Raw genomic sequence first — 25,683 nt, 5'->3', positions numbered from 1 at the left:
CAAAGGAAGATTTCATGACTAATGAGCTGTATTGAATAGTTGGGAATATTTTAAGATAAGCTGCTTTATCCATCCTAATTCCCTTACTTATATGTGCGTGCTTGCTTAGTCATTCAGTCATGTCCAGCTGTTTGCAACCCCATGGACTGTAGCCTGCCAGGCTCCTCTGTCCATGGAATTTTCCAGGCAAGAACACTGGAGGGAGTTGCCATTTCCTCTTCCAGGGGATCCTCCTGAGCCAGGGATTGAACCTGCGTCTCTTGCGTCTCCTACATTGGCAGGAGACCATGACCATGCCAGCTGGGAAGCCCTCCTTACTTACATAAATCTTTTCATTTCTCCAATAGGTTGTTCGGTTTTTACAAGGGGATTATACCACCCATCTTGGCTGAAACACCAAAAAGAGCAGTAAAGGTAAACAACATATGCCTTCCCATCAAGTGAAAATGGACTTAGTGCTTCAGCATTAGCACATCCCACAATAAGCTATGGGACATTAATGGGAATTTAATGTGAAATACTAAAATTTTTATATAGAAATTATATTTTTTATCATTATTAGACTTGGTCATTCTCTCAAATATTGCTATATTGGTTTGTGGATTTCTTTCTCCAGGTAAAGAGTATTCCCTTCTAATGACAAAATTACACAAAAATTACCATGGTGAATGAAATTCATGTAATCAAACCACAGCAGCCACAAAAGAGCTTGGACTTTTTCTCAAGGCAATTTGTAAACTTGCCTTTGGAGCAGTAATTAGTAAAAAAAAAAAAAAAAAAAAGAGAGAGAGAGAGGAGAGGAGAGGTAGAAAAACCTTCCCTAAATCATTCTCGTTTTATGAACAGAGTGAAATAATACATTATATTTCTTTGTGTGTGGTTCTTATATAACACATTTATTTGGTGTGCTAACTTCATTTCTCCACCCTGGTCTCCTCTGTTAAAATATTCTATACTCGTTTTCACAAAAGTACTATCAATGCTTCCACTACATTGATTTCCATTCTTTAACCACAGAACTATGGAGTTTTTTTAAGATTTTTTTTTTAATGTGGACCATTTTTAAAGTACTGGATTTGTTACAATATTGCTTCTGTTTCCTGTTTTGGTGTTTTGGCCACAAGGCATGTGGGATCTTAATTCCCTGACCAGGAATCAAACTCGCAACCCTTGCATTGAAACGTGAAGTATCAACCACTGGACCTCCAGGGAAGTCCCACCTATGGAGGTTTATGCACTCCCTGCTGGTTCAGTATCTGGATATGAACATGGAGATCTAGCAGGACCTCCAGGGGAAAGTGAAAGTGAAAGTCACTCAGTCGTGTCTGACTCTTTGTGACCCCATGGACTATATAGGACTAATTCTCCAGGTCAGAATACTGGAGTGGGTAGCTGTTCCCTTCTCCAGGGGATCTTCCCAACCCAGGGATCGAACCCAGGTCTCCCATTATGCAGGCAGATTCTTTATGAGCTGAGCCATTGGGGAAGCCTCCTGATCTAGCAGGACCTCCAAGGGAAAAAGAAAGAAATTTGATCATGCTTTTTTCTAGGTTCTTTCAGACAGAAGTCCTGATCACAGTGACTCTGATGGCCCTATCCCCTTCCCAAAACCACTGCCATCACCAAATACAGCTTTATCTTTCCATAATAAAGATAACATAAACTTAAAGACTTCCTTTCCAACTGATGACATAAAGCTTTTTTCACACACACTACTCAGTTTGTATTCCCAACATTCCTGAAAGGTAATAAAATGCAGCTTATATGCTTATACTCAGTCAAGAAGATGACTGAGTTAAAAATTATGATTAAAAAAATAAAACAACATATAACACAGACACCAAAGTTTTACTCATGTGAAAATAGAGATATAATAGGATTTAATTCCGGTCTAGAGTGCAGAAAGCAAAGCTTTAAAACATACTTCCTCTATAAATTCACCTCTTCGTTGCCATATTTTTTGTGATTTTACATTATTACTTCAATACAAATTTCTTTATGAGGATCTGAATCGCAATAGAGAATCTGGAAAAAGTTCACCAAAGTACACAAGAGGGCTGAATTGAATTATGAAATGGCTTCACTTGATAAAAGATTGCCCAAGTAAACAAACAGAGCATAGTTCCTGTTCAAGGAAAGTCACTTTGTCTCCATGGAATAATATATTCATTTGTTCAGAGTTTTACATGTATAAATAAAGTAAACTGTAATTACAGTTTTTCCTGGAATATTTTTCCTTAATACTATACGTTGGAGACAATTTAAGCTTTTAGAGGATTAACGTTTATCAATGTTGAACAGTCTTTTATGGAAGAAAAAAAGTTGAGCTTTACAAAACTGAGCTTGTCTCTACTTTAAAAAAACAATGCTCCCTGCCAGAACAATGGTTAACAGATGAACTTTTGGGCAACTGGATATGGTGTATGTGTCCCAGACATCTTGTTTCAAGTAGATTTTACCTTAAAATTATTGAGACATATGGTAAGTATGTTGGCTTTTTAAGTATGACTTCGAGTTAAGTGTATCTTTGCCAGATGGATAGCACCAGTTTTTCAACACAATTTATGAAAACATTCCTTTTATAGATATTTATCTTAGGATTTGTGAGGAAAATGATCATCTGATTGCAACGATTTCATACATCATAAACTGCTTTATTGTATGCCATCACAGTTTACTTTGAAAAAATATTCAGGCCATAGATATATACACACACGTATACATATGTATATATGGTCTCTGAAATTATGTATATATATGTATGTGTATGTATATAGATAGAAACAGAGACAATGTCTAGAAACAGATCATTTTTGTCTGTACTTTATTCTTTGAAATTCATTTCAGTGTTAAAATAATAATATTCATTGATGCTAAATAAATAAAACTCCCCTTCACAAATACAGACAGAATGAGTATTGGAATTAGCAAAAGGAAATGAAGACCTCTGAAAGAGACCAGTTGGTTGCTCAGACATGGCAGGTGCTGCATGCTGGATTCCAGGATCTAGTTTTGAGCATCACAGGTCTGGAAACACCATCAGTTCTTGGTCAGATTCTCAAGGATTGCTTAATGCCAACCAAACTCACAAAATATTATATATTGTGAAGTCTATTTATTCACCTCTGTATCCTTTACACTTATCACAGTGCTTACAAGTAGATGTTCAATGGATATTAGATGAATAAATGAAACATATGTAACAGGAGCTTCCCTGGAGGCTCAGTGGTAAAGAATCTGACTGCAATGCAGAAGATCTGGGTTCAATCCTGGGTTGGGAAGATCCCCTGGAGAAGGAAATGGCTACCCACTCCAGTATTCTTCCTGTAGAGTCCCATGGACAGAGGAACCTGGAGGGCTACAGTCCATGTGGTCGCAAAGAGTCAGACACAACTGAACGAATAACACTTTCACTTTCATGTAACAAGAAACAGAAAGAAAATTTATTACTTTATAACAGGAGAATTCCTGTCCTGTTCCCCCAAATTCCCACATCTACTATTCAGAGTTTCCGAAAGGCTGAGACTTCCATTTCCAGCCAAGATGAAGTCACAGGGACCAGATTTACTCTGCTGCCTGAAACAGCAAAAACAGAAAATGAACAAAATATATGAAACCAGAATATTTTTAAGACACTGGACATTAAACAAAGAGGGAGAGTCATACCTGAGATGCAAAACAGATGAGATGTGCCCTAAACATTGCCCCAACTCACTGCCTTGAGTTCTTAGCTCAGGAATACACAGGAGAAATCCAGTTGACTCCCTCAACCAGTGGACTCCCTGGGTTGAGAAGGAGCTGAGAGGCTGGGAGGGAAAGGCATCTAGAGTTCGCAGGACAGAGCACCAGAGAGAGATCTGCACAGAGAGAGACACCTAAGATCTGCAGAGGGACACCTCCGGTATCCAGCTGACCAGCACACGCGTGAGGAAACTAGCGAGGCCTGGAAAGAGCGGTCAGAAGCGTTCGTGGGAACAGTGCTGGGCAGTCACACAGGACTGGGAATAGTGCCTGTTACCACCAACCAAACTGGGAGGCTTCAAAACGTATAGGACATTGAGAGCGGTACCCAGAAGGGCTTGCTTCTGTGATGGGGAATAGTCAGTCCTAGTCTGGGCACTTCTCAGGGCCTACTTGTTAAAAGTATGACCCAAATGGATCAGACTGTTTCCCTGTAATGTAACTGCCTCTCAGAACAGATGATCTGGGAGGTCAGCTTAGTCATCAGATTGTTTAGTGAGCAATGAAAGCACCCTCCAGAGGACTGGGTCACCCAGGCAAACCATGCCCACCTCCCCTGTCCAACCACAGCTTGACACTTCTCCAGGGACCACACAGCCTGTCCTCCAGGTCCAACCCCTCTCCCAACCAGACTACCAATTTCAAGGTTCCAATAGATAGATTATGTATACCATAGTAGTTTGGATTCCAGATTTTATATTCAAGATTCCCCAAACCTTGACTGGCTATAAATGTTTTCAAAACTCTTTAGTACACATTTGCATGACTTTGAATAGGTAACATTACTACATGTTGTTGTTATTGTTCAGTTGCTAAATCATGTCCAACTCTTTGCAATGCCGGACTGCAGCACTCCAGACTCCTCTGTCCTTCACTATTTCCAGTGATGCCATCCAAGCATCTCATCCTCTGTCACCCCCTTCTCCTCCTGCCCTCAATCTCTCCAAGCATCAGGGTCTTTTCTATTGGGTAGCTCTTGACATCAGGTGGCTGAAGTACTGGAGCTTCAACATGTTGACTCTCCTAATTTCATCCTTAGAGTGTAATCTCATATTTTATGTGATAGGGTAACTTTATCACTTCTCTGCACTAAATATCATGAAGGCAGTTAAGTATTAGTGCTGCATAGAAAGGAATTACAATAACAATTAACCTACTAGTTCTTAAGGATGTAGTCTAGTATAATATCTTCTAAACTTTACACATGGGAGACATCCAATAAATATCTGTTGAATGAACAAATATTTTTAGCTAATAATGGGTTTCACATTGTAATGACATTATATTATTTTAATTTTGTTGGAAATCCATTTGAAAAGATTTTGACTTTTCCTTTCTCAAGATATTATTTTATTTTATATCCAGTAATTTAGACTTTGGTTGCAAAGGTAGAAATTAAAACGTCTTTTTTTTTTAGTTCAAAGCACTATTTGTTTATTAGAATATGTAATATATATTGTTCATTAGTTTTGGATTTAATCTATTAGCAACTTATCACTGATCTATGAGGTTTCTTTATTGCCAGGAATCTGAATCACTTCATCCCAGTCATAACCAGAATCTTCCAGCTAGACTGCTGATGAGTACCAACCAGCTAGTGGTAGCTTTTCTTTTTTTTTTTAAGCAGTTTTAGAGATAGGAAAATGAAAAGCCTAGAATTGCGCCAAAGTGTAGACTTGGAATTCCCTGTGAGAACTGCTTAGAGTTACAGGTCAAGTCCGGGATTCCCTGGTAGCTCAGCTGGTAAAGATTCCACCTGCAATGCAGGAGACCCTGGTTTGATTCCTGAGTTGGGAAGATCCCCTGGAGAAGGGATAAGCTACCCTCTCCAGTATTCTTGGGCTTCACTGGTGGCTCAGTCAATAAAGAATCAGCCTGCAGTGTAGGAGATCTGGGTTTTATCCCTGGGTTGGGAAGATTCCCTGGAGGAGGGCATGGCAGCCCACTCCAGCATTCTTACCTGGAGAATCCCCAAGAATTCTCCAATGCCTGGAGAATCTCCTCCCCCAGAGGAGCCTGATGGGCTACAGTCCGTGGGGTCACAAAGAGTAGGACATGACTGAGCGACTAAGCACAGCCCAACACATCACAGGTCAAGTCTATGCTCCCACACTTCTTCAAGATCTGTTTGGTCTATAATTTCTTTTCATGACAGAAAGTCAGAAAGAAAAAATGCATACTCACACTGGAAGGGAACAAGGTAGTGAGGCATTCTGCAAGGTCCATCCTCTCCCAGAACTTCCCTGAACTCACATGGACCCCTTAGAGCATGTTTCCAAAATATGGACCATGACCCGTGAGCTCTGAAATCAATGTAGTGGGTCACCAGAAAAAAATTTCTGATGAAATAGAGTAGAAACAGAATGCATTACCCCTCTTCACGTAGGTGAAGTGGTAAACACTGTTTTACAGCAGTGTTTTGTTTCAGTGATAAATGTGAGTGTGTGCTGCATGCATGTATGTATCTGAGTTGGGTAAATAATTTTTACCTAGATTGTGGTCAGAAAAGTTTGAAATCTTCTGCTTAAGGACCTCAGCTTCTGGGGTCAGGGAAGGCAAGGAGATTTCAGCAGGAAGAAAACTGTAGCACAGAGAATCTCTTCCCAAACCACTAAAAAGCATGGCTCACCAGTGAGCAGTGCAGTATAGTGGCTGAGAGCAAACCCAGGCTTTGGAGTTGGACGTAGCGAGAAACCTCCATCCTTCGACTCCCTAGCTGCAGGACAGATATCTACAAGTGGGAATCATGATTGTGCTATAACCTGTCTCATAAATTTAATGCAGTAGCATGTGCAAAGGCCTTAGCATGTTTCCTGGACCACAGCAGGCTCTTGTGAATGATCCATGTCAATAAGGGATCTATGGTTCCTTTAGTCCCAAAGTGAAGAAAGGAAATGGAAACTATGATTTTCTGAAAGTCTCCTGCGTGCCGGGACTGTCAAGAAATCTTCCTCAAGTTCTCTTATTTAAGGACTACTCTAGAAGTGAAGTCTTATGTCCTCAAGGTCAGAAAGGTCAAGCTATGCTTCCAGAGCTAAGTCAGGATTCAAACCTAGGACTGCTTATGTCAAAATCCACACAAAGTGATTATCAAAGAATTGTTATGATGATGACCATGAGAAGAAAGAAAAACATAATTTAGTTTTTAAACCCAAGACCATAACCCTTTTCCTTTTAATCATTTCTAGTACATCTCTCATCAAAACTGTGGTGGCTCTTGGTGTTATTAGTTGAACATCAGGATAGTTTCAGGGTTATTACCATCCACTAGAATGTTAAACCAAGAAAGCAAGGGTTTCTCTTTGTTTATGCTGCATCCCCAGTGTGTGAACCAAGAAATATTTGTCAAATCAGTGAAAGAATGAATTCCTGTTCTGTGGAAGTCTACATCCATAGGTGATCTAAAAGACCATAGCACAAAAATCACTCCTGAGTCTTTAAAAGAATCAATCTATCTGGTGACATAAAGACCTTTGAACTGCCCAAAAATTCAAGAGAACCACGTCTACATGTAACTACCTCTTTTTAACAACAGAATATTATCTGGCTTTCAAGTCTACATATTCTTCTTGCTCCATTGTACTGGGTTATAAAGTAATAGAGTAGAAGACATTTAAGACCATAAAATGCCCATGCCATTTCTGTAGTCTTGAGAATCAGACCCTAGCAGGACCTAAGAGTGTGTTTTATCGGTGATTTTGGCAGGGTACCTAACAGAGAATCCAGGGGCAAAACATCATGTTCAACCAGATTGTTGTCCAAAATGCATAGGATAGAAAGAGAGGAGAAAAATTTATTTGGGGCATATTATACGAAGTGACCTATTAGATTTGCCTCCCTAGAAATCCCTTCACAGAGAAAAGTATATTAAACATCAACTATTGAAAGAACCAACAAAATCTTCATCATCATCATCATCATCAGATTTTAAAGGGAAAATTAAACAGCTGTTTATTCATTCAGATTCAGGACAGTTTTACTTTCAGGCAGGGGACAGATTAGATGTGTCCTTGCTGGGTCCTTTCCTAGTTTATCATGGCATCTTCATCATTATTGAGTGTTTAGAAATCCCATAGGACAATAGAGATACACAGCAATATAAATGCGAGTTACAGCCGAGAAGTGGGTGTCTTTTACAAGGGGGTTAGAAAATTGGGCATTCACTGGGAAAGCAGGTCATAGAGAAAACATAGGAGACCGAAGACTTCAGGTCTCTATGCCTATAATTTTGAATCACTGCCATAAAAAAGAAGTCTATTGATGTCTAGGGAAACTGAAAATGGTCATGGTAAATGGCGGCTGTATGGTTCATTTACTGCTATAAAGGATTCCATCTTCTCTTCTGTAGGTTATTATAGCTGCATTTAAAAGTGTGAATGTTCAAGTAAGATTCAATAGCAACTACCCAAGACTGGATTAAAAACTGTGCTCAATGGTTTATCATTTTTTAAGTTATTAGTGAATATAATGATTTACTAAAGAAATTTGAGTCAATTTAAAGGTTTGTTGCAGGAAATTGTTATAAATCTCTGAGTTTGGTTTTGTTTCACAGTTTTTCACCTTTGAGCAGTACAAGAAATTGCTTGGATATGTGTCACTGTCACCAGCATTGGTAAGTGAGAGTATTTATTATACTTAAGTGTGTGTGTTATTTCATAAAGCAAAATCTGGAAACAAAAACCCTTTTGATTCCCCAAGCTCAGCTACTAAAATATGAATTTGAGTTATTCAATGTTCAGCTACTTGTTGAAAGCCATCTTCCTAATAACTCACAATTTGGCTATTTTATAGCTCCCAGTGATGAATTTATGATAATAATGATATGTGTGGAAAGGCCCATATGAGATATGGTCAAGAATATAAAATAAAGGGTGCATTTGTCAAAGACTCCTTTAAACCCCCAAAATGCATGTGTTTACCTACATACTACACATATCTATTTATGTGAAAGTCTATGTACCTAAAATTATTTCCTAACGGGTTACTTTTCCAGCTCTTGCTCAAGCTGTAGTAAGTAGAGGACTTCAGGTCACTCTGTGGTCAGATGCCCACTGAGAGGCCTTTTATAGTTGGGGAGAATAGTGATCTTACCATGTCAGATCAACTATTACGATAAAAGTCATTTGGTGATTTGAACATTTGTAGATACCACTCCTTTCTTTCTTAGTGATTTTGTTACTTTTCACAAAACAAGTTATATTATATTGGCCAAGTATGTTCTATTAGTATGAGTGCAGCAAGAGCCCCAGAAAGAGCCAGTGCAATAATTTCTCCTCAAAATCTGCAAAACACGATTAAACAAAACTAACTCTACCTTGGCCCTCCAAGTGACAATGTGCCTTCCAACCTCCAGTTTACCTGATGGAATCACCTCAGAACTCAGCCAAAGTGGCGGCGTTCTGAGCTTCCGCTCTTTATTTACTTTGCATGCTCAGTTGCTTTACTGTCCAACTGTTGGCGACCCTGTGGATCCTAGCCCACCAGGCTTCTCTGTCCATGGGATTCTCCAGGCAAGAATACTGGAGTGGGTTGCCACGTTCTCCTCCGGGGGATCTTCTGGATCCAGGAATTCAAAACTGTGCCTCCCACAGCTTCTGCATTGCAGGGGGATTCTTTACCGCTGAGCCACCAGGAATCGGTAATTCAGTGGGCTTCCCTGGTGGCCCAGTGGTAAAGAATCCACTTGCAATGCAGGAGATGCAGGTTCTACCCTTGGGTCTGGAAGATCCCCTGGAGAAGGAAATGGCAACCCACTCCAGTATTCTTGCCTGGGAAATCCCATGGACAGAGGAGCCTGGCAGGCTACAGTCTGTGGGGTCGCAAAAGAGTCAGACACGACTGAGCAACTAAACAACACCAAAGACTGATTAAGAATTAACTGCTATTAAAAAAAAAAATCATGCATGCTCCCTTTCTAGGAAGGCTCCAGTTAAGAAACCCAATAGTGTTGCTTTGTGTTACGACAAGGAAACCTCTGGTCCTGCTTAAACAAGGGGGCTGTGAGGAGGCTTCTCCTGGAAGGAGAAGTGGTAGCATGAGTTCTAAAATTAGCTGAGATTTCTTGTTAATTCCTCAGTGTCTTCCCTGAATGTCTCCCTTCGCTTTGGAAACATCTTGTTAAAAAGAGGATGGTTTCCAGCGGGTCAGCTGGGTGCTCCTGGGTAGAGCATCTGTACCATGTGAGAGACCATGCTTCTTTCTTGCTAATTCAAAAAGAAAAGCATTTGGCCACTCCAGATCCTCTCACTGAATTCATGCAAACTGTATACAGTTTTTCTCTTTTCTTGAACTCATTTATTTCAGTTTCTCTTTGATGCAGTTAGACACTTAAACAGCCGTTAAATGTCCCTTGGTGCTCTCACTTGAAGAGCCTGGGAGGCTGGGAACTTGACGGTCACCGCTGATCTCTGGAACAACCTGAGTAACATGATATGCTGATAGCTGATCAATTCTTTTGACAAGGGACTGCTGAACACTAGTTCTGACAGCAAATGTAGCTGAGTTTTATAGAAGAACAAAAAAGTGAATTACTTGGAAGGGTGCATATAGTAATAAAAACCTGAACATCTGGATTTTAGCTTTTTTCAGTCAGAAGAGTTTGGGACTAGTATTTTTCTTTTTCTTCTGCTTTTGGCTTCCATGATGGGAGTCTGAGATAAATGAATAAAATATTTGGTCTGTTACCCTATACAGATATGTTTAAAATTGTGATAAAGGGGCATTACAGGAAAACATTGTTAGTTATTCTCTCCTGAAATCTGTGTGAAATTTTGTTCTTCCTCTTTGTACAACAGTAACAGAGGTCTTTAGTAGCAGTAACAGCAATTTACAGGAGGCTTCCACACATGACTTTGACCCTCATAATAATCTTATTAAATACAAAGGTTAGATATTATAGTCTCCATTTTACAGATGAGAAAACTGTGATATAAAAAATTCATTGTTTTTTTTTCATGGAAAGGCATTTTATTTTAAATATAGTAATATGTACACGTCAATTAGTAATGTATACACATCAATCCCAAACCCCTCCCCTCCTCCCTTCCCCTCTGATAATAATGTTTGTTCTCTAAGTATATGAATCTGTTTCTGTTTTGTAAATAAGTTCATTTGTATCATTTTTTTTTTTTTTAGATTTCAAATATAAGTGATATCCTATGAGATTTGTCTTTGTTTGACACATTTCACTTAGTAGTAATTTCCAGGTCCATCCATGTTCCTGCAAATGGCATTATTTCATTCTTTTTAATGGCTGAGTCATATTCCATTGTATATATGTACCACATTGCCTTTAAAAGATTCAGTTATTTATATACAGAGTTGCAGCTGACACACATGGTGTCTTTGTGTGGATTATGAAAAGGTGCTCCTTTCTCCTGACTGGTGCTTTTCCAGAACTCCCACTTGGCAAACAGGGTGCAGGCTGATTTCAGCCTCCACATGCACGTTTGTGCATAAACTACTCTACATGGCAGCGCTGGTCACACAGCCAATAAGATGGCAGAATCAGAACCTAAACCCAGACCTCCTGGCTCTGGATTCTGCCCTGGTTCCATCTTGCCTCCCCTTCTAAGGATATAGAACATTGTTTTTTCTCTTTTCTCTTTTAGTCTCCTATTACAGACTCCTAATAAGAGCTTCTGTTCTTTACTCTTCATTGGCTTTTTTCTTCTCCTAGTTGTATATAGTATAACTCTTCTCCTGGAGCTAGAGCTTCAGCACTAAAGAATTATTTTTTCCAGCATCTGTTTTGAAGGTTTGAGACTGTTTTGTTTTGTTTTCCTGCCAAGTGTGTGTGTTTTAATAGTTGTAGTTATTTAAGTTTCTGAAAAAACCCTTCAGCATTCTATTCAGAAGAAAATTCTAGAAAGTTGTTCTTTCCTAGTGCAGAAATTCTTAATAGGTAGAAAATAATGTGAGACACAGCTGCCTCTTGCTGAATGTTCTAGATTTTATTTGAGCCCTTCAAGACAATCTAGCAATTTCTGACCTCAGCCTTTATCCCTCAGCTTCTAGGTCTAGAAGAATAGGGCTCAATAAAAAAAAAAAAAAAAAAAAAAAAAAAAAAAAAAACCAGATAAAGGTCTAGAAGAATAGGGCTCAATTTAAAAAAAAATGAATTTTAAAATTATTTTTGTTTCTTAACTTCCTAGAATAATGACTCTAAGAATGTAGCTATATATTTAAATATTTTCAACTATACTCTGGTTACCTGAAATTTAGCTTTTTATGAACGTTTTATTTCTGGTTCTGCTCCTTGAATTTTTTATATGCTCACTAAATATATTTAAGCAGCTGTTTAAAAATGAAGCTCTCCTTTTACTAAGTCAAACTCTTAGTTGTTACATGTGCAGATGTTTTAGTATCCACCTTAAATACATAAAACAACCTTGCTTTTCATTAAAGGACAAAGTCATTGTTGATGGGGTTTTGACGTTTTATTTTGAATTGTTAGGATGTGGTTTGTGGCTTCTGTAATTTCTGCTTCATGAATTGTCAGCATCGAATCAAGATCTAAAGCTGTTTAGTAATGGTATATGGTGCATTTATTTGAGTTTCTCCATTCTCATTATACCATTCAGCTGCATAGTGTAATGAGTAAGATGTTTAACCTCATATACATGATAACTTGTTTTAAAGTATTGATTGACTTAATATTTCTAGACATTTGCCATTGCTGGATTGGGATCTGGACTAACAGAAGCCATCGTGGTCAACCCTTTTGAGGTAGTAAAAGTTGGTTTGCAAGCCAATCGGAACAGATTTACAGAGGTAATCATTTAATGTTTTCCTATTGTTGAGGGAATGTAAAAAATTATTTTTCAGTATACAGTATAAAATTATGAACCCTGCTCCTAGCCACTTGCTAAAGCCATAGTAACTTATTGTTAAGGAAGTAACATAAGAAAAAGTCCAATTTCTTCCACAGGAAAGTGCTAACAAAAAAGCACTAAAGTCTGATGGACAAACATGTTTAGACATTTTTATTTTAGAGTTGTAATGTAATATATAATGACTTATTTGGAAATATTTTCTCTACTTTTGGCAAAACCTCTATTTCACATTTTACTAGAATAGACTGTAGCAAAAAAACACTGAGGTGATAATATTGTTGAGCTTTTTTTAAAAAAATTATGAAATCATTTTTTCAAAATTACTTCACTCCATTCCCCACTCCACCCACTGCCCTCCCTCAAAGATTCTGATAATCTGTCAAGCTTGTCTTTTGGTTAAATCTGAATGAGCGGGTTACCAAACCTGTGTAGACATCACCACTTGGACAATGATGGGTCTTGACATTTAATCACTGGTACATGATGTTCCATGAAGACAGCTTCCCTTGGTCTGTGCTGCCTTCACTTCCTTCCAGTTGCCTAATAATTCCCTTTAAACCACCAAGTCCAATTGTTCTTCTTTTATTCTTTCGGGTGCCAAGCCAAAGGTAGGAAAAAAATAAGGAGATTCACAGTTCAGGTCCTTTCTTAGCGTTTGAATTCATTTCCACAACTGGGTAGCATGTGGGATAAATTGGTCTGGAGTATCTGCTGACCTGAATTTCTGGTAGAAAAGCTCCCCTGCCTACCACTTAAGCAGCTGCTAATGGGTGGAGACCCCCTCACTCCCACCCCACTTCCTGTCTGCTGATACTGCCTGAGAGCTCTCTGGGGCTATGGGAAAGAGAGAGAGCCCTACTCACCTTAGCTGCCAAGGCCTGCGGAGGACAGAGCTGGGCTGCTACAGCTCCTCAGATGAGGTCAGTCCTAATTAAGGGAGATTTTTTTTTAAGTTTCAAAAGGTTGTCCTAATTGCAGAGATACACAGCACTTTAGAAAAGGCTGAAAATTCCTGTGTTGCCCTACTCTGATTCTGTTTTGCTTTTTTTCCTGTTCTTCCTTGAATGATGGGAAAAGATGGCAGGGACCAGAAGGAAATAAAAAGAAACACTTTTTCAATGTCCTATCAATATGGAGCATTTAAGACAGCCCCCATAGAATGTGCTCAAGGAAAATTTTATTTGTTAGACTGGGAGAATTACCAGCTAGGAGAAGATTTGGAGCTCCTCATCAGCGTCCCATTTTACCCATTGGGAAGCATGTCTTGGGGCAGGAAGGAGTGAGCAAAAGAATACACAGGCCTTCCAAATGCAGTCCTTCATCAAGACAGCGTGTAAGTAGAGAAACACAAAATGGGACAGAGCACCAAGAAGCATTCACAGGAGTGAAAATAACAAATTATCATAGCACCCCTACTCAAGCCTATTGTTCTTTTTCTCTCCTCTGCCTTCAAGGAGGTTCTGCACTGAGGCCATGTAAGCGCTGGTTATGTTTTGCATGTGCCAAGGCCTTGCATTAAATGCCCTTGCAGCCCAACACAAAAACGCTGCATGTGCACGTGCTCCTAGTTCATTGACCGAGTGTGGTCTGTGTAAATTTTTGGTGTATATGCAACTGTTTAAGTTGGGGAGAGAGGATAACTTGTTTGGTGTTATTTCTTTTGCAGATTTCACTAAACTGCATTCAGAATTCATTTACTTAGACAAAATACAATCTATTAGGTTCCTTATAAAATGTTTGTCATATGACATCAACTAGTCAGAACTTAGTAACAGAGGAATCACGTAGGTCACAGGTGTCAGCATTTATTTCCAGCAGTTATTAGGATTCAGTAGCTGATCAGAGGAGGCACTTTCTAGGCAATAGTGATCAAATTGAAAAGTAGTGCATAGTCACCCAACATAAAGTAATGGGGTTATGCCTATTACCAAAAAATTCTGAGAGAAAAAAGTGACATGATCAGTTCAGTTCAGTTCAGTTGCTCAGTCGTGTCTGACTCTTTATGACCCTATAAACCGCAGCACCTGTCCATCACCAACTCCCGGAGTCTACCCAAACCCATGTCCATGGAGTTGGTGACCCATCCAACCATCTCATCCTGTGTCGTCCCCTTCTCCTCCTGCCTTCAATCTTTCCCAGCATCAGAGTCTTTTCAAATGAGTCAGCTCTTCGCATCAGATGGCCAAAGCACTAGAGTTTCAGCTTCAGCATCAATCCTTGCAATGAACACCCAGGACTGATCTACTTTAGGATGGACTGGTTGGATCTCCTTGCTGTCCAAGAAACTCTCAAGAGTCTTCTCCAACACCACAGTTCAAAAGCATCAATTCTTTGGCACTCAGCTTTCTTTATAATCCAACTCTCACATCCATACATGACCACTGGAAAAACCATAGCCTTGACTAGACAGACCTTTGTTGGCAAAGTAATGTCTCTGCTTTTTAATATGCTATCTAGGTTGGTCATAACTTCCTTCCAAGGAGTAAACGTCTTTTATTTCAATGGCTGCAGTCACCATCTGCAGTGATTTTGGAGCCCCCCAAAATAAAGTCAGCCACTGTTTCCACTGTTTCCCCATCTATTTGTTATGAAGTGATGGGACCAGATGCCATGATCTTAGTTTTCTGAATGTTGAGCTTTAAGCCAACACTCTCCTCTTTCATTTTCATCAAGAGGCTCTTTAATTCTTCTTCACTTTCTGCTACAAGGGTGGTGTCATCTGCATATCTGAGGTTATTGATATTTCTCCCGGCAATCCTGATTCTAGCTTGCGCTTCCTCCAGCCCAGTGTTTCTCATGATGTATTCTGCATAGAAGTTAAATAAGCAGGGTGACAATATACAGCCTTGATGTACTCCTTTTCCTATTTGGAACCAGTCTGTTGTTCCATGTCCAGTTCTAACTGTTGCTTCCTGATCTGCATACAGGTTTCTCAAAAGGCAGGTCGGGTGGTCTGGTATTCCCATCTCCTTCAGAATTTTCCACAGTTTATTGTGATCCACACAGTCAAAGGCTTTGGCATAGTCAATAAAGCAGAAATAGATGTTTTTCTGGAACTCTTGCTTTTTTGATGATCCAGCAGATGTTGGCAATTTGATCTCTGGTTCCTCTGCCTTTTCTAAAACCAGCTTGAACATCTGGGAGTTCATGGTTCATGTGTTGCTGAAGCCTGGCTTGGAGAATTTTGAGCATTACTTAAGAACAGCAAATTTCAGATCTAGTCATTTAAAACCAACTACCATTTTGGGCAAGTGCAGATTGAGAACAAGAGGAGAAGAGGACGACAGAGAATGAGATGGTTGGATGGTATCACTGACTCAATGGGCATGAGTTTGAGCAAGCTTCTGAAGATAGTGAAGGACAGGGTAGCCTGGTGTGCTGCAGTCCATGGGGTCACAAAGAGTCAGACACAACTTAGTGACTGAACAATAGCAAATGTGATAATATACACAAAGGGCTTAACAGAGTCTAGTACATTATAGGCACTCAACCAATAACAATTTCTAGATGTAAATTGATCCTATAAACACTTAAGGTTTAAGAAATAGATCTATCTTGAGGTATGTTCCAGTTAATAGTCACAGCCCACTCCAGCTGTGGGTGAGAAAACAGCTTACTGGGCAATGGTTCCCTTAGGTCATTCCCAACTGCCAATACAATCCATTTAGCCTGAATTCTTAAGGGCAGGCAGCCCAGCTTCAGTATCTACTGAGGTCTTTAAACTCAAATGAGGTCTGTTATCATAAACAGTAGTAGTTGGTTATCTGTTTACTGTAAATAACTTGCATGTAGCAGCAAAAGTTTGAGAGGAAACTGAAAACATTTGAAGCCACTTTGGAAAGAATTCTACCTCAATCAATATGTTCTTCCTTCAGAAGAGTCATACAAAGTAAGCATGTATTCTTCATCAAGCTTCATGGTCACCTCACCTGGAGGTTGTGAACGAAGCTCATTTTCAGCCTTTTCAGTCAATTACCAGCTGTGGTTTAAAAAAAAAAAAGATACCCCATGTCAAGGGCAAAGGAGAAGCCCGAGCAAGACATTGGGGTGGGGGGCGAAATCACATTTAGAATCAAACCCCATGCTCACCAGAGAAGCCCGGAGGGCTCAAACAAAACCTGGTGCGTGCTAGGACCCAGACCCCACAGAGACTGAGCTAGACCTGCCTTTGAGTGTTTGAGTTTCTCCCATGGAGGCACGGGTCAGCAGTGACTTGCCACATGGGCAGGGGCTCTGGGCGCAGCAGATCTGGGTGACACAGCATGTGGCCTCTTGGAGGAGGTCGCCATTAACCCCACCATAGAGCCGCCAAGCAGACAACCCACAAACTGCAGAACAATTTTACCAAATAAATTCTGGCACTGTTAAGAAAGTTCTAGAACCCACAACAGATTTCCCAACCTGGGGATCTGGCAAAGGGACCGAGAATCCCCAGGGAATTTGACATTGGAGGCCAGTGGGATTTGATTACAGTACTTCCACAGGACTGGGGAAACAGACTCTTGGAGGGCAGAAACAAAACCTTTTGCATACCAGGACCCAGGAGAAAGGAGCAATGACCCCGTAAGAGACTGACCCAGGCTTGCCTGTGAGGTTTCAGGAGTCTCCAGCAGAGACAGGGTCGACAGTGGCCTGCTGCAGGGTCAGGTCAGGGGCACTGAATACAACAGTGTGTACATAAGACCTTTTGAAGGAGGTCCCCACAGTCTTCATTACCCCTACCACAGTTTGGTCTCAGGTCAAACAACAGGGAGGGAACACAGCTGCACCCATCAATAGAAAATTGGATCAAAGATTTACTGAGCATGGCCCTGCCCATCAGAACAAAACCCAGTTTCCCCCACAGTCTCTCCCATCAGGAAGCTTCCATAAGCTTCTTATCCTTATCCATCAGAGGGCAGACAGAATGAAAACCACAATCACAGAAAACTAATCAAACTGATCACTTGGACCACAGCCTTGTCTAACTCAGTGAAACTATGAGCCATGCCATGTAGGGCCACCCAAGATAGATGGGTCATGGTGGAGAGTTCTGACAAAACATGATTCACTGGAAAAAGAAAGAAAGTGAAATTGCTCAGTCGTGTCTGACTCTTTGTGACCCCATGGACTGTAGCCTACCACGCTCCTCCACCCATGGGATTTTCCAGGTAAGACTACTGGAGTGGGTTGCCATTTGCTTCTCCAGAGGATCTTCCCAAACCAGGGGTCGAACCTGAGCCTCCCACATTGTAGGCAGACACTTTAGCATCTGAACCACCAGGTTCACCAGAGAAGGGAATGGCAAACCACTTCACTTATTCTTGCCTTGAGAACCCCATGAACAGTATGAAAAGACAAAAAGATATGACACTGAAAGATGAACTACCAGGTTGGTATGTGCCCAATATGCCACTGGAGAAAAGTGAAGAAATAACTCCAGAAAGAATGAAGAGACAGAGCCAAAGCAAAAACAACACCCAGTTGTGGATGTGACTGGTGATGGAAGTCTGATGCTGTAAAGAACAATATTGCATAGGAACCTGGAATGTTAGTTCCATGAATCGAGGTAGATTGGGAGTGGTCAAACAGGAGATGGCAAGGGTGAACATTAACATTTTAGGAATCAGTGAACTAAAATGGACTGGAATGAACGAACTTAATTCAGATGACCATTGTATCTTCTACTGTGGGCAAGAATCCCTTAGAAGAAATGGAGTAGCCCTCATAGTAAACAAAAGAGTCCAAAATGCGGTACCTGGGTGCAATCTCAAAAATGACATAATGATCTCTGTTTGTTTCCAAGGCAAACCATTCAATATCACAGTAATCCAAGTCTATGCCCCAACCACTAATCCAAAGAAGCTGAAGCTGAACAGTTCTATGAAGACCTAAAGACCTTCTAGAACTAACACCCAAAAAAGATATCCTTTTCATCATAGGGGACTGGAATGCAAAAGTAGGAAGTCAAGAGATACCTGTAGTAACAGGCAAGTTTGGCCTTGGTGTACAAAATGAAGTAGGGCAAAGGCTAACAGAGTTTGGCCAAGGGAATGCACTGGTCATAGCAAACACACTCTTCCAAAAACACAAGAGATAACTCTACATATGGACATCACCAGATGGTCAATACCAAAATCAGATTGATTATATTATTTGCAGCTGAAAATGGAGATACTCTATACAGTCAGCGAAAACAAGACCTGGAGCTGACTGTGGCTCAGATCATGAACTCCTTATTGCAAAATTCAGACTTAAACTGAAGAAAGTAGAGAAAACCACTAGACCATTCAAGTGTGACCTAAATCAAACCCCTTACAATTATACAGTGGAAGTGACAAATAGATTCAAGGGATTAGATCTGATAGACAGAGTGCCTGATGAACTATGGATGGAGGTTCGTGACATTGTACAGGAGACAGGGATCAAGACCATCCCCAAGAAAAAGAAATGCAAAAAGGCAAAACAGTTGTCTGAGGAGGCCTTACAAATAGCTGAGGAAAGAAGAGAAGTTAAAAGCAAAGGAGAAAAGAAAAGATATACCCATTTGAATGCAGAGTTCCAAAGAATAGCAAGGAGAGAGAAGAAACCCTTCCTCAGTGATCAGTGCAAAGAAATAGAGGAAAACAATAGGATGGGAAAGACTAGAGATCTCTTCAAGAAAATTAGAGATACCAAGGGAATATTTCATGCAAAGAGAGGCACAACGAAGGACAGAAATGATTTGGGCCTAACAGAAGCAAAAGATATTAAGAAGAGGTGGCAAGAATATACTAAAGAACTATATAAAAAAGAACTTCATGACCCAAATAATCACGATGGTGTGATCACTCACCTAGAGCCAAATATCCTGGAATGTGAAGTCAAGTGGGCCTTAGGCAGCATCACTATGAACAAAGCTAGTGGAGGTGATGGAATTCCAGTTGAGTTATTTCAAATCCTAAAAGATGATGCTGTGATAGTGCTGCACTCAATATGCCAGCAAATTTGGAAAACTCAGCAGTAGCCACAGGACTGGAAAAGGTCAGTTTTCATTCCAATCCCAAAGAAAGGCAATGCCAAAGAATGCTCAAACTACCATACAGTTGCACTCATCTCACATGCTAGTAAAGTAATGCTCAAAATTCTCCAAGCCAGGCTTCAGCAGTACATGAACTGAGAACTTCCATATGTTCAAACTGGATTTAAAAAAGACAGAGGAACCAGAGATCAAATTACCAACATCCATTGGATCATAGAGAAAGCAAGAGAGTTCCAGAAAAACATCTACTTCTGCTTTATTGACTACTCCAGAGCCTTTGACTGTGTGGATCACAACAAACTGTGGAAAATTCTTAAAGAGATGGAAAAACCAGACCACCTTACCTGCCTCCTGAGAAATCTGTATGCAGGTCAAGAAGCAACAGTTAGAACCAGACATAAAACAGTACATCAAGGCTGTATATTGTCAACCTGCTTATTTAACTTATATGCAGAGTACATCATGAGAAATGTGGGGCTGGATGACTCACAAGCTGGAATCAAGATTGCCAGGAGAAATATCAATAACCTCAGATATGCAGATGACACCACCCTTATGGCAGAAAGCTTAGAAGAACTAAAGAGCCTCTTGATGAAAGTGAAAGAGAAGAGTGAAAAAGTTGGCTTGAAACTCAACATTCAAAAAACTAAGATCATGGCATCCAGTCCCATCACTTCCTGCAAATAGATGGGAAAGCAATGGAAACAGTGAGAGACTAATTTTGGGGGCTTGAAAATCACTGCAGATGGTGACTGAAGCCATGAAATTAAAAGACACTTGCTTCTTGGAAGAAAAGCTATGACCAACCTAGACAGTGTCTTAAAAAGCAGAGACATTACTTTGCCAACAAAGGTCTGTCTAGTCAAAACTATGGTTTTTCCAGTAGTCATGTATGGATATGAGAGTTGAACTATAAAGAAAGCTGAGTGCCGAAAAATTGATGCTCTTGAACTGTGGTGTTGGAGAAGACTCTTGAGAGTCCCTTGGACTGCAAGTAGATCCAACCAGTCCATCCTAAAGGAGATCAGTCCTAAATATTCATTGGAAGGACTGATGCTGAGGCTGAAACTCCAATACTTTCGCCATCTGATACGAAGAGCTAACTCATTGGAAAGACTCTGATGCTGGGAAAGATTGAAGGCAGGAGGAGAAGGGGACGACAGAGGATGAGATGGTTGGATGGCATCACTGACTTGATGGATGTGAATTTGAGCAAGCTCCAGGAGTCAGTGATGGACAGGGAAGCCTGGTGTGCTGCAGTCCATGGGGTTGCAAAGAGTCGGACACAACTGAGTGACTGAACTGACTGATTGACCAGCTGTGGGGAAACACTAAATGGATGAGCTGCACGTGGAACTGCCAGAGGGCTTGACAACACCTTTACGAAAAGCAGAGCAGTTTCCTTGGAGGCTTGTTTCACAGGAAGGTAACTGCTGTTTCACCAATAGTGTGAGTTTCTCAGGCCTCAGGTCTGCGGCTCAGCCTTTCTACCTCCCTGCCTTATATTTTAACCACCATGGATTCCAACACAGGAATCCTGAATTCTCCTAATTTGTCAGCCTAGGAAACGCGAGTCCACACAGTCCTTTAAACATAAAAATTTTCCCAGAAATCGTCTGCAGTGGAAGACAGCCTAGGGTAACAGTAGTCAATATTACTCTTAATTATTACAGTGAGAGTCTTGCGGGCAGTGGTAAAGTGATAAAGATGGAGCAAAAGGACTGCCGTGGTCCCAGGTGCGCAAAGCATGGTCTAAAAGGAGCTTGTGGCATGTGGGTAAATGTCTACTTGGCCTTGTGGAGAGGACATGGCTGGCAAAGGGCTAGAATGGGCCCCCTAAAGCATGGGGTGCAGGAAAAGGGCCCCTCTTGCTGGGGTCCAAGGACAGTCTTGGCTGAGAGCAGAGACTGCATGTGCTGGGTTCTCAGAGCAATTGTAGGCACCCTGCTGGCTTCAGCTCCCTGTATTCTCCTTTCTGTGGTCTAGGGCTGATTTTCTAGCCAGCCGGAGGTATGTTATCCATAAAATATGCCTTCCCTCCCGGTTAGCCCTAAACTATTCTAGAAATTTCAAGGAAATTGTGGTTAATTTGGTTCCTGATATTTCCCTCATATCCTTCCAGCTTCTGTATAAAGTATTTCAATAGGTGTGCTTGTCTTGCCTCCACTTTTAAAATTACCACCATATCAGTCAAAGACTATAATCCCTGCCACACTTCTTTCAATTCCAATACCAGAATCTTGGCCAGCATCTTAAAATTCACAGTGAATAAAGAAAACCGGTCTCTAATTTAAATATGCTTGACCTTCTGTGGGGAGCAAAGTAATCACAGCTTTGTCATGCTCTGGTTTGGTTCAGTGGGTGTAAAAACATGTTCAGATAAAATCGGGATAGACCCAAATTTCCCCCCGTCCTTCAAACTAAACCCAAGCAAAGTGTTGTTCTGGTTTGTAGTCTTTTTGGCTGAGGATTATACTTGCCAGAGTATTTCTCTATTGGAGAGGGTTTGTATACCCAGTCTTGCCAAAAGTGTGACTTTATAGCTTATTGTCCTTATAAGACCCTGCTCCCTCCTAACCAGTGTATCATTTTTTTTTGTTTGTTTTCTGTACACATATAAAAAGAAGTCCCCTATCACTTCTGTTAAGCCAAGTGGTGTTTGACTGGCATGCTCTCTGCTAGCCTGGAAAATGTGAATTTCTCCCCAGGAGCAAAATCTTGTATGAATTGTTTCCCAGTTTTTCTCTCCACTTTGAAATCTACTTCAAAGTTATTATTTGGCTAACGGATTATGTTTTCCTTCCCTTGAGGTCTATAGGATTTGCCTCTGATGTGTGGATGGGGCACAGGTTTTTCTTCTACTCTGTCATTTTTATCTATGTTACATATGAACATAATCATTCTCACCCCAAGTATGAAACTCAACCTTTAGGAAATTGCAAAAGCCTGCTTCACCTCTATTTAGTCTTTGAAGATGTTCAGCTCAAGAAGAGAATAGTCTTCCACCTAAGCTCTATGATAAAAGTTAAGGATCAATGAACTGATAGCAAACGTGTCATCAATGATAGATTCTAAAGATAGGGATTTAAAAAAAAAATTAGTTCAGGGTTTGATTCTGGTTTGGGATAACACCATTAAATATAGCTCTATACACTGTATCCTGTGAACTTAATAATCTGTTGTTGTTGTTTAGTCTCTAAGCATATCTGACTTGTTAAAACCCCATGGACTGTATAGCCAACCAGACTCCTCTGTTCTTGGAATTTCACAGGCAACAGTACTAGAGTGAGCTGCCATTTCCTTCTCCAGGGGATCTTCCCAGCCCAGGGACTGAACCCATGTTTCTTGCATTGGCAGGCAGATTCTTTACCACTGAGCCACCAGGGAAGCCTAGTTATCTATTAGAGACCAGTTAGGTCAGGTACAGTGTCACAAAGCTTAGTGATTATTTTCCCCATAGGCAATGAACACATGCTTAAGCTTAGTTGTATTATGTAGACACAATGCAAAGTGAATAGGATGATACTTTGTGATCCTCACTTTCAGGAAAGAGAGGAGTTGAGTTAAATAGAGAGTGAACGTATGGCTCTGTTTTCAGATAGTGTGAGAAGCCAGCTTCAAGGGCATGTCAACATTCATGATGATGTATTGAGTTAAGTTCAAATTTTTCCTGCATTACTCTGTGAAATCCTGCCTGGAAGCTGTTCAGTACCTAAATTATTTCTTTCCAGTCTATGATTCTTGTGGGCAGAAAAGTGAATTATATATATGAATCCTTTCATATAGTTATCTTTCAACAATACCTAAGGCAGCAGCCAAGTTGCCTCTCTATTATCATTTACAGAAAATAGATCTCAGTCTTACATTTGACTCTGCCAGAAACCCTAGGTTTTTGCTTTCAGAACTGAGACTTTAAAGTAATGATAATAGCTACCATTTACAGAACATGCATTAGATGCCAGATACTGTGCAAGATGCCTCACATGTTTTTTTCCCTTATTTAAGTTTTAAAATTTATACATTTTTTATAAATTACCAAAGTAACTTTTTCTCACAAATTATGTAATACAGAGCTATGTTGAGAAAAAATAATTGATGACTTCTGTCACTACCACCCTCCAATCCAATCACTCTGGTAACGTCTGTGGGTCCTTCCACCTTTTCCAGTGCTCATACACACCTGATATCAAATCCTCCCGTTACCCTGTAAGGCTGGTGACTTTATCTCTATAGGGAATGGAAATAAAACCTAATCAGTTATTAGCTCCCATGAACTGAGCATTAACATAGAGGTCTCCTTCAAGAAACCACACTGTTTTCATTGGGATAAAGAAATGTGAGTAATGAAGAAGCTTAAGGAGAAATCACAAATGTTTGGGGAACCATGAAAAGCAAACGGGGCCTTCCATGTTGCCAGTCACACCTGTGTCCACAGCCCAGTCTCCTTCCCTCCTGCCCTCCAGAAATGCTGGGGCAAAGCACAGGGCCAGCATCTCGTCACCTGGAGGCCCCGTGTTCCTCCAGACAGTTATTGGGCAGCAACTTGGTGTTGACGTAGCTCAGCATCTGGAAGAGTTTGCTTAAAGCAAATTATTTTCCACTCACAGATTGTTGAAAAATAGGCCTGCTCATCAAATGTAAATTCTAGAAAGAATATAATTATATTTTGGATGTCTTTTTGTCCATAATCATGCCCTAGTAAAATAAACTGCAGTGACGAATTAGTGTAATACCTAAGCAAAAAGAGATGTGTAACTGTGGGATTTTTGAGCCCAATTCCTCTTCTTTTACATTTTGTTTTCAAATAAAAGGAAGGGTTTTTTTTTTTTTTTTTCTTTAATTTATGAAAATGCTTCAAGACTTCGAGGAACAAAAGGCTTCAGTGATCTTCTATCTCCTAATGGAACGAAGGTATTTTTCCTACCTAAGTGTAGCAACTGGATCTCCTCTTTTTTAACAAAGCAGTATTTTTCTTAAGGCCAGATATGTACACTCACTTCTTTGTATAAAGCTATCATCCGGTTTGCTTTCTAGTCATGTGATGAAATCCAGTGCAATATCCTTATCCCATTGGCTCTAAAATGCACCCGAGTTCCCCTTGCCGTGGGAAGCAGGTAAAGAGATGCACGTGGAGCATGCTGTCTTTGGACACAGTGTGGCTAGCGCTCTTCTCTCACTTTAGAGAGAGAGGATATCTCTCTCTGACACACACCCCATGCCTGTGCCTACTGGCCATGCTCTGATAGTTATTTACCCAAGGAACAATGCCTAAAACCTCTGTCCGTGATCTCACAAGGTAATCAGAGCCAGCTATGGTCAGTACTTGATGGAAAAACTCCAAGAAAAATAGCCTGGGCTGCCATAAGTCATCTCAGTGATATGTTGGTGATTCTGGGCTCTCAGGAAGGAATCAGTCCCTAGAGTGGTGCCAGGGAGCATTGTTTAAGCACCAGATTTTCTCTTTTACTTTAGCCTTTTAAGAACTTTTGGGCTTCCCTCGTGGCTCAGATGGTAAAGAATCTGCCCTCAATGCAGGAGACCCAGGTTCGATCCCTGGGTTGGGAAGATCCCTTGGAGAAGGGCATGGCTACCCACTCCATACTTTCCTTGCCTGGAGAATTCCCAAGGACAAAGGAGCCTGGTAGGCTACCATCCATGGCGTTTCGAAGAGTTGGATGTGACTGAGCAACTAACGCTTTCAAGGACTTTTAATTTTTAAAAGAATTTTTTATTGAAGCATATTGATTTCAAATATTATTTGTGCTTCAGGTGGGCAGCATAGTGATTTAGTATTTTTGCAATTTATATTTCATGAAAAGTTATTACAAGATAATGACTGTAATTCCCTGTGCTGTACAATACATCCTTGTTGCTTATAGTTTTTTGAGGAAACTCCAAACTGTTTTTCATAGTATTGCACCAATTACAGAAATTCTATTTCTAGTTCATAATCATTATAGAATATTCTCATGGATAGAGATAATGTTTTTCAGTATATCTCTCCAAATAAAAAGCAATATAAAAATGTTTTTGTTTCTAGAATATGAGCAGAGTGCCATGCTGGATAGTTAACACAGTGCACGGTACCTTGTAGGGCTCTATAGGTGC

At 40.3% G+C, this 25,683-nt stretch overlaps 1 protein-coding gene across 3 annotated transcripts in view; it reads left to right on the top strand.

Moving 5' to 3' along the window:
• The window catches only part of SLC25A21 (solute carrier family 25 member 21), a 498,703-nt gene that overhangs the window by 438,847 nt on the left and 34,173 nt on the right, over window positions 1-25,683 (top strand). For all 3 annotated transcript variants that reach the window (XM_065906189.1, XM_065906191.1, XM_065906190.1), the window contains exons 4-6: window positions 348-414; window positions 8,294-8,353; window positions 12,406-12,513. In XM_065906189.1, coding sequence (XP_065762261.1) covers window positions 348-414; window positions 8,294-8,353; window positions 12,406-12,513 — 235 coding nt within the window. The remainder of the gene's footprint in view (window positions 1-347; window positions 415-8,293; window positions 8,354-12,405; window positions 12,514-25,683) is intronic.

The sequence above is a fragment of the Muntiacus reevesi genome, chromosome 15, assembly GCF_963930625.1.
Source record: "Muntiacus reevesi chromosome 15, mMunRee1.1, whole genome shotgun sequence".
NCBI lineage: Eukaryota > Metazoa > Chordata > Mammalia > Artiodactyla > Cervidae > Muntiacus > Muntiacus reevesi.
This window is presented reverse-complemented; position numbering and strand designations above follow the sequence as displayed.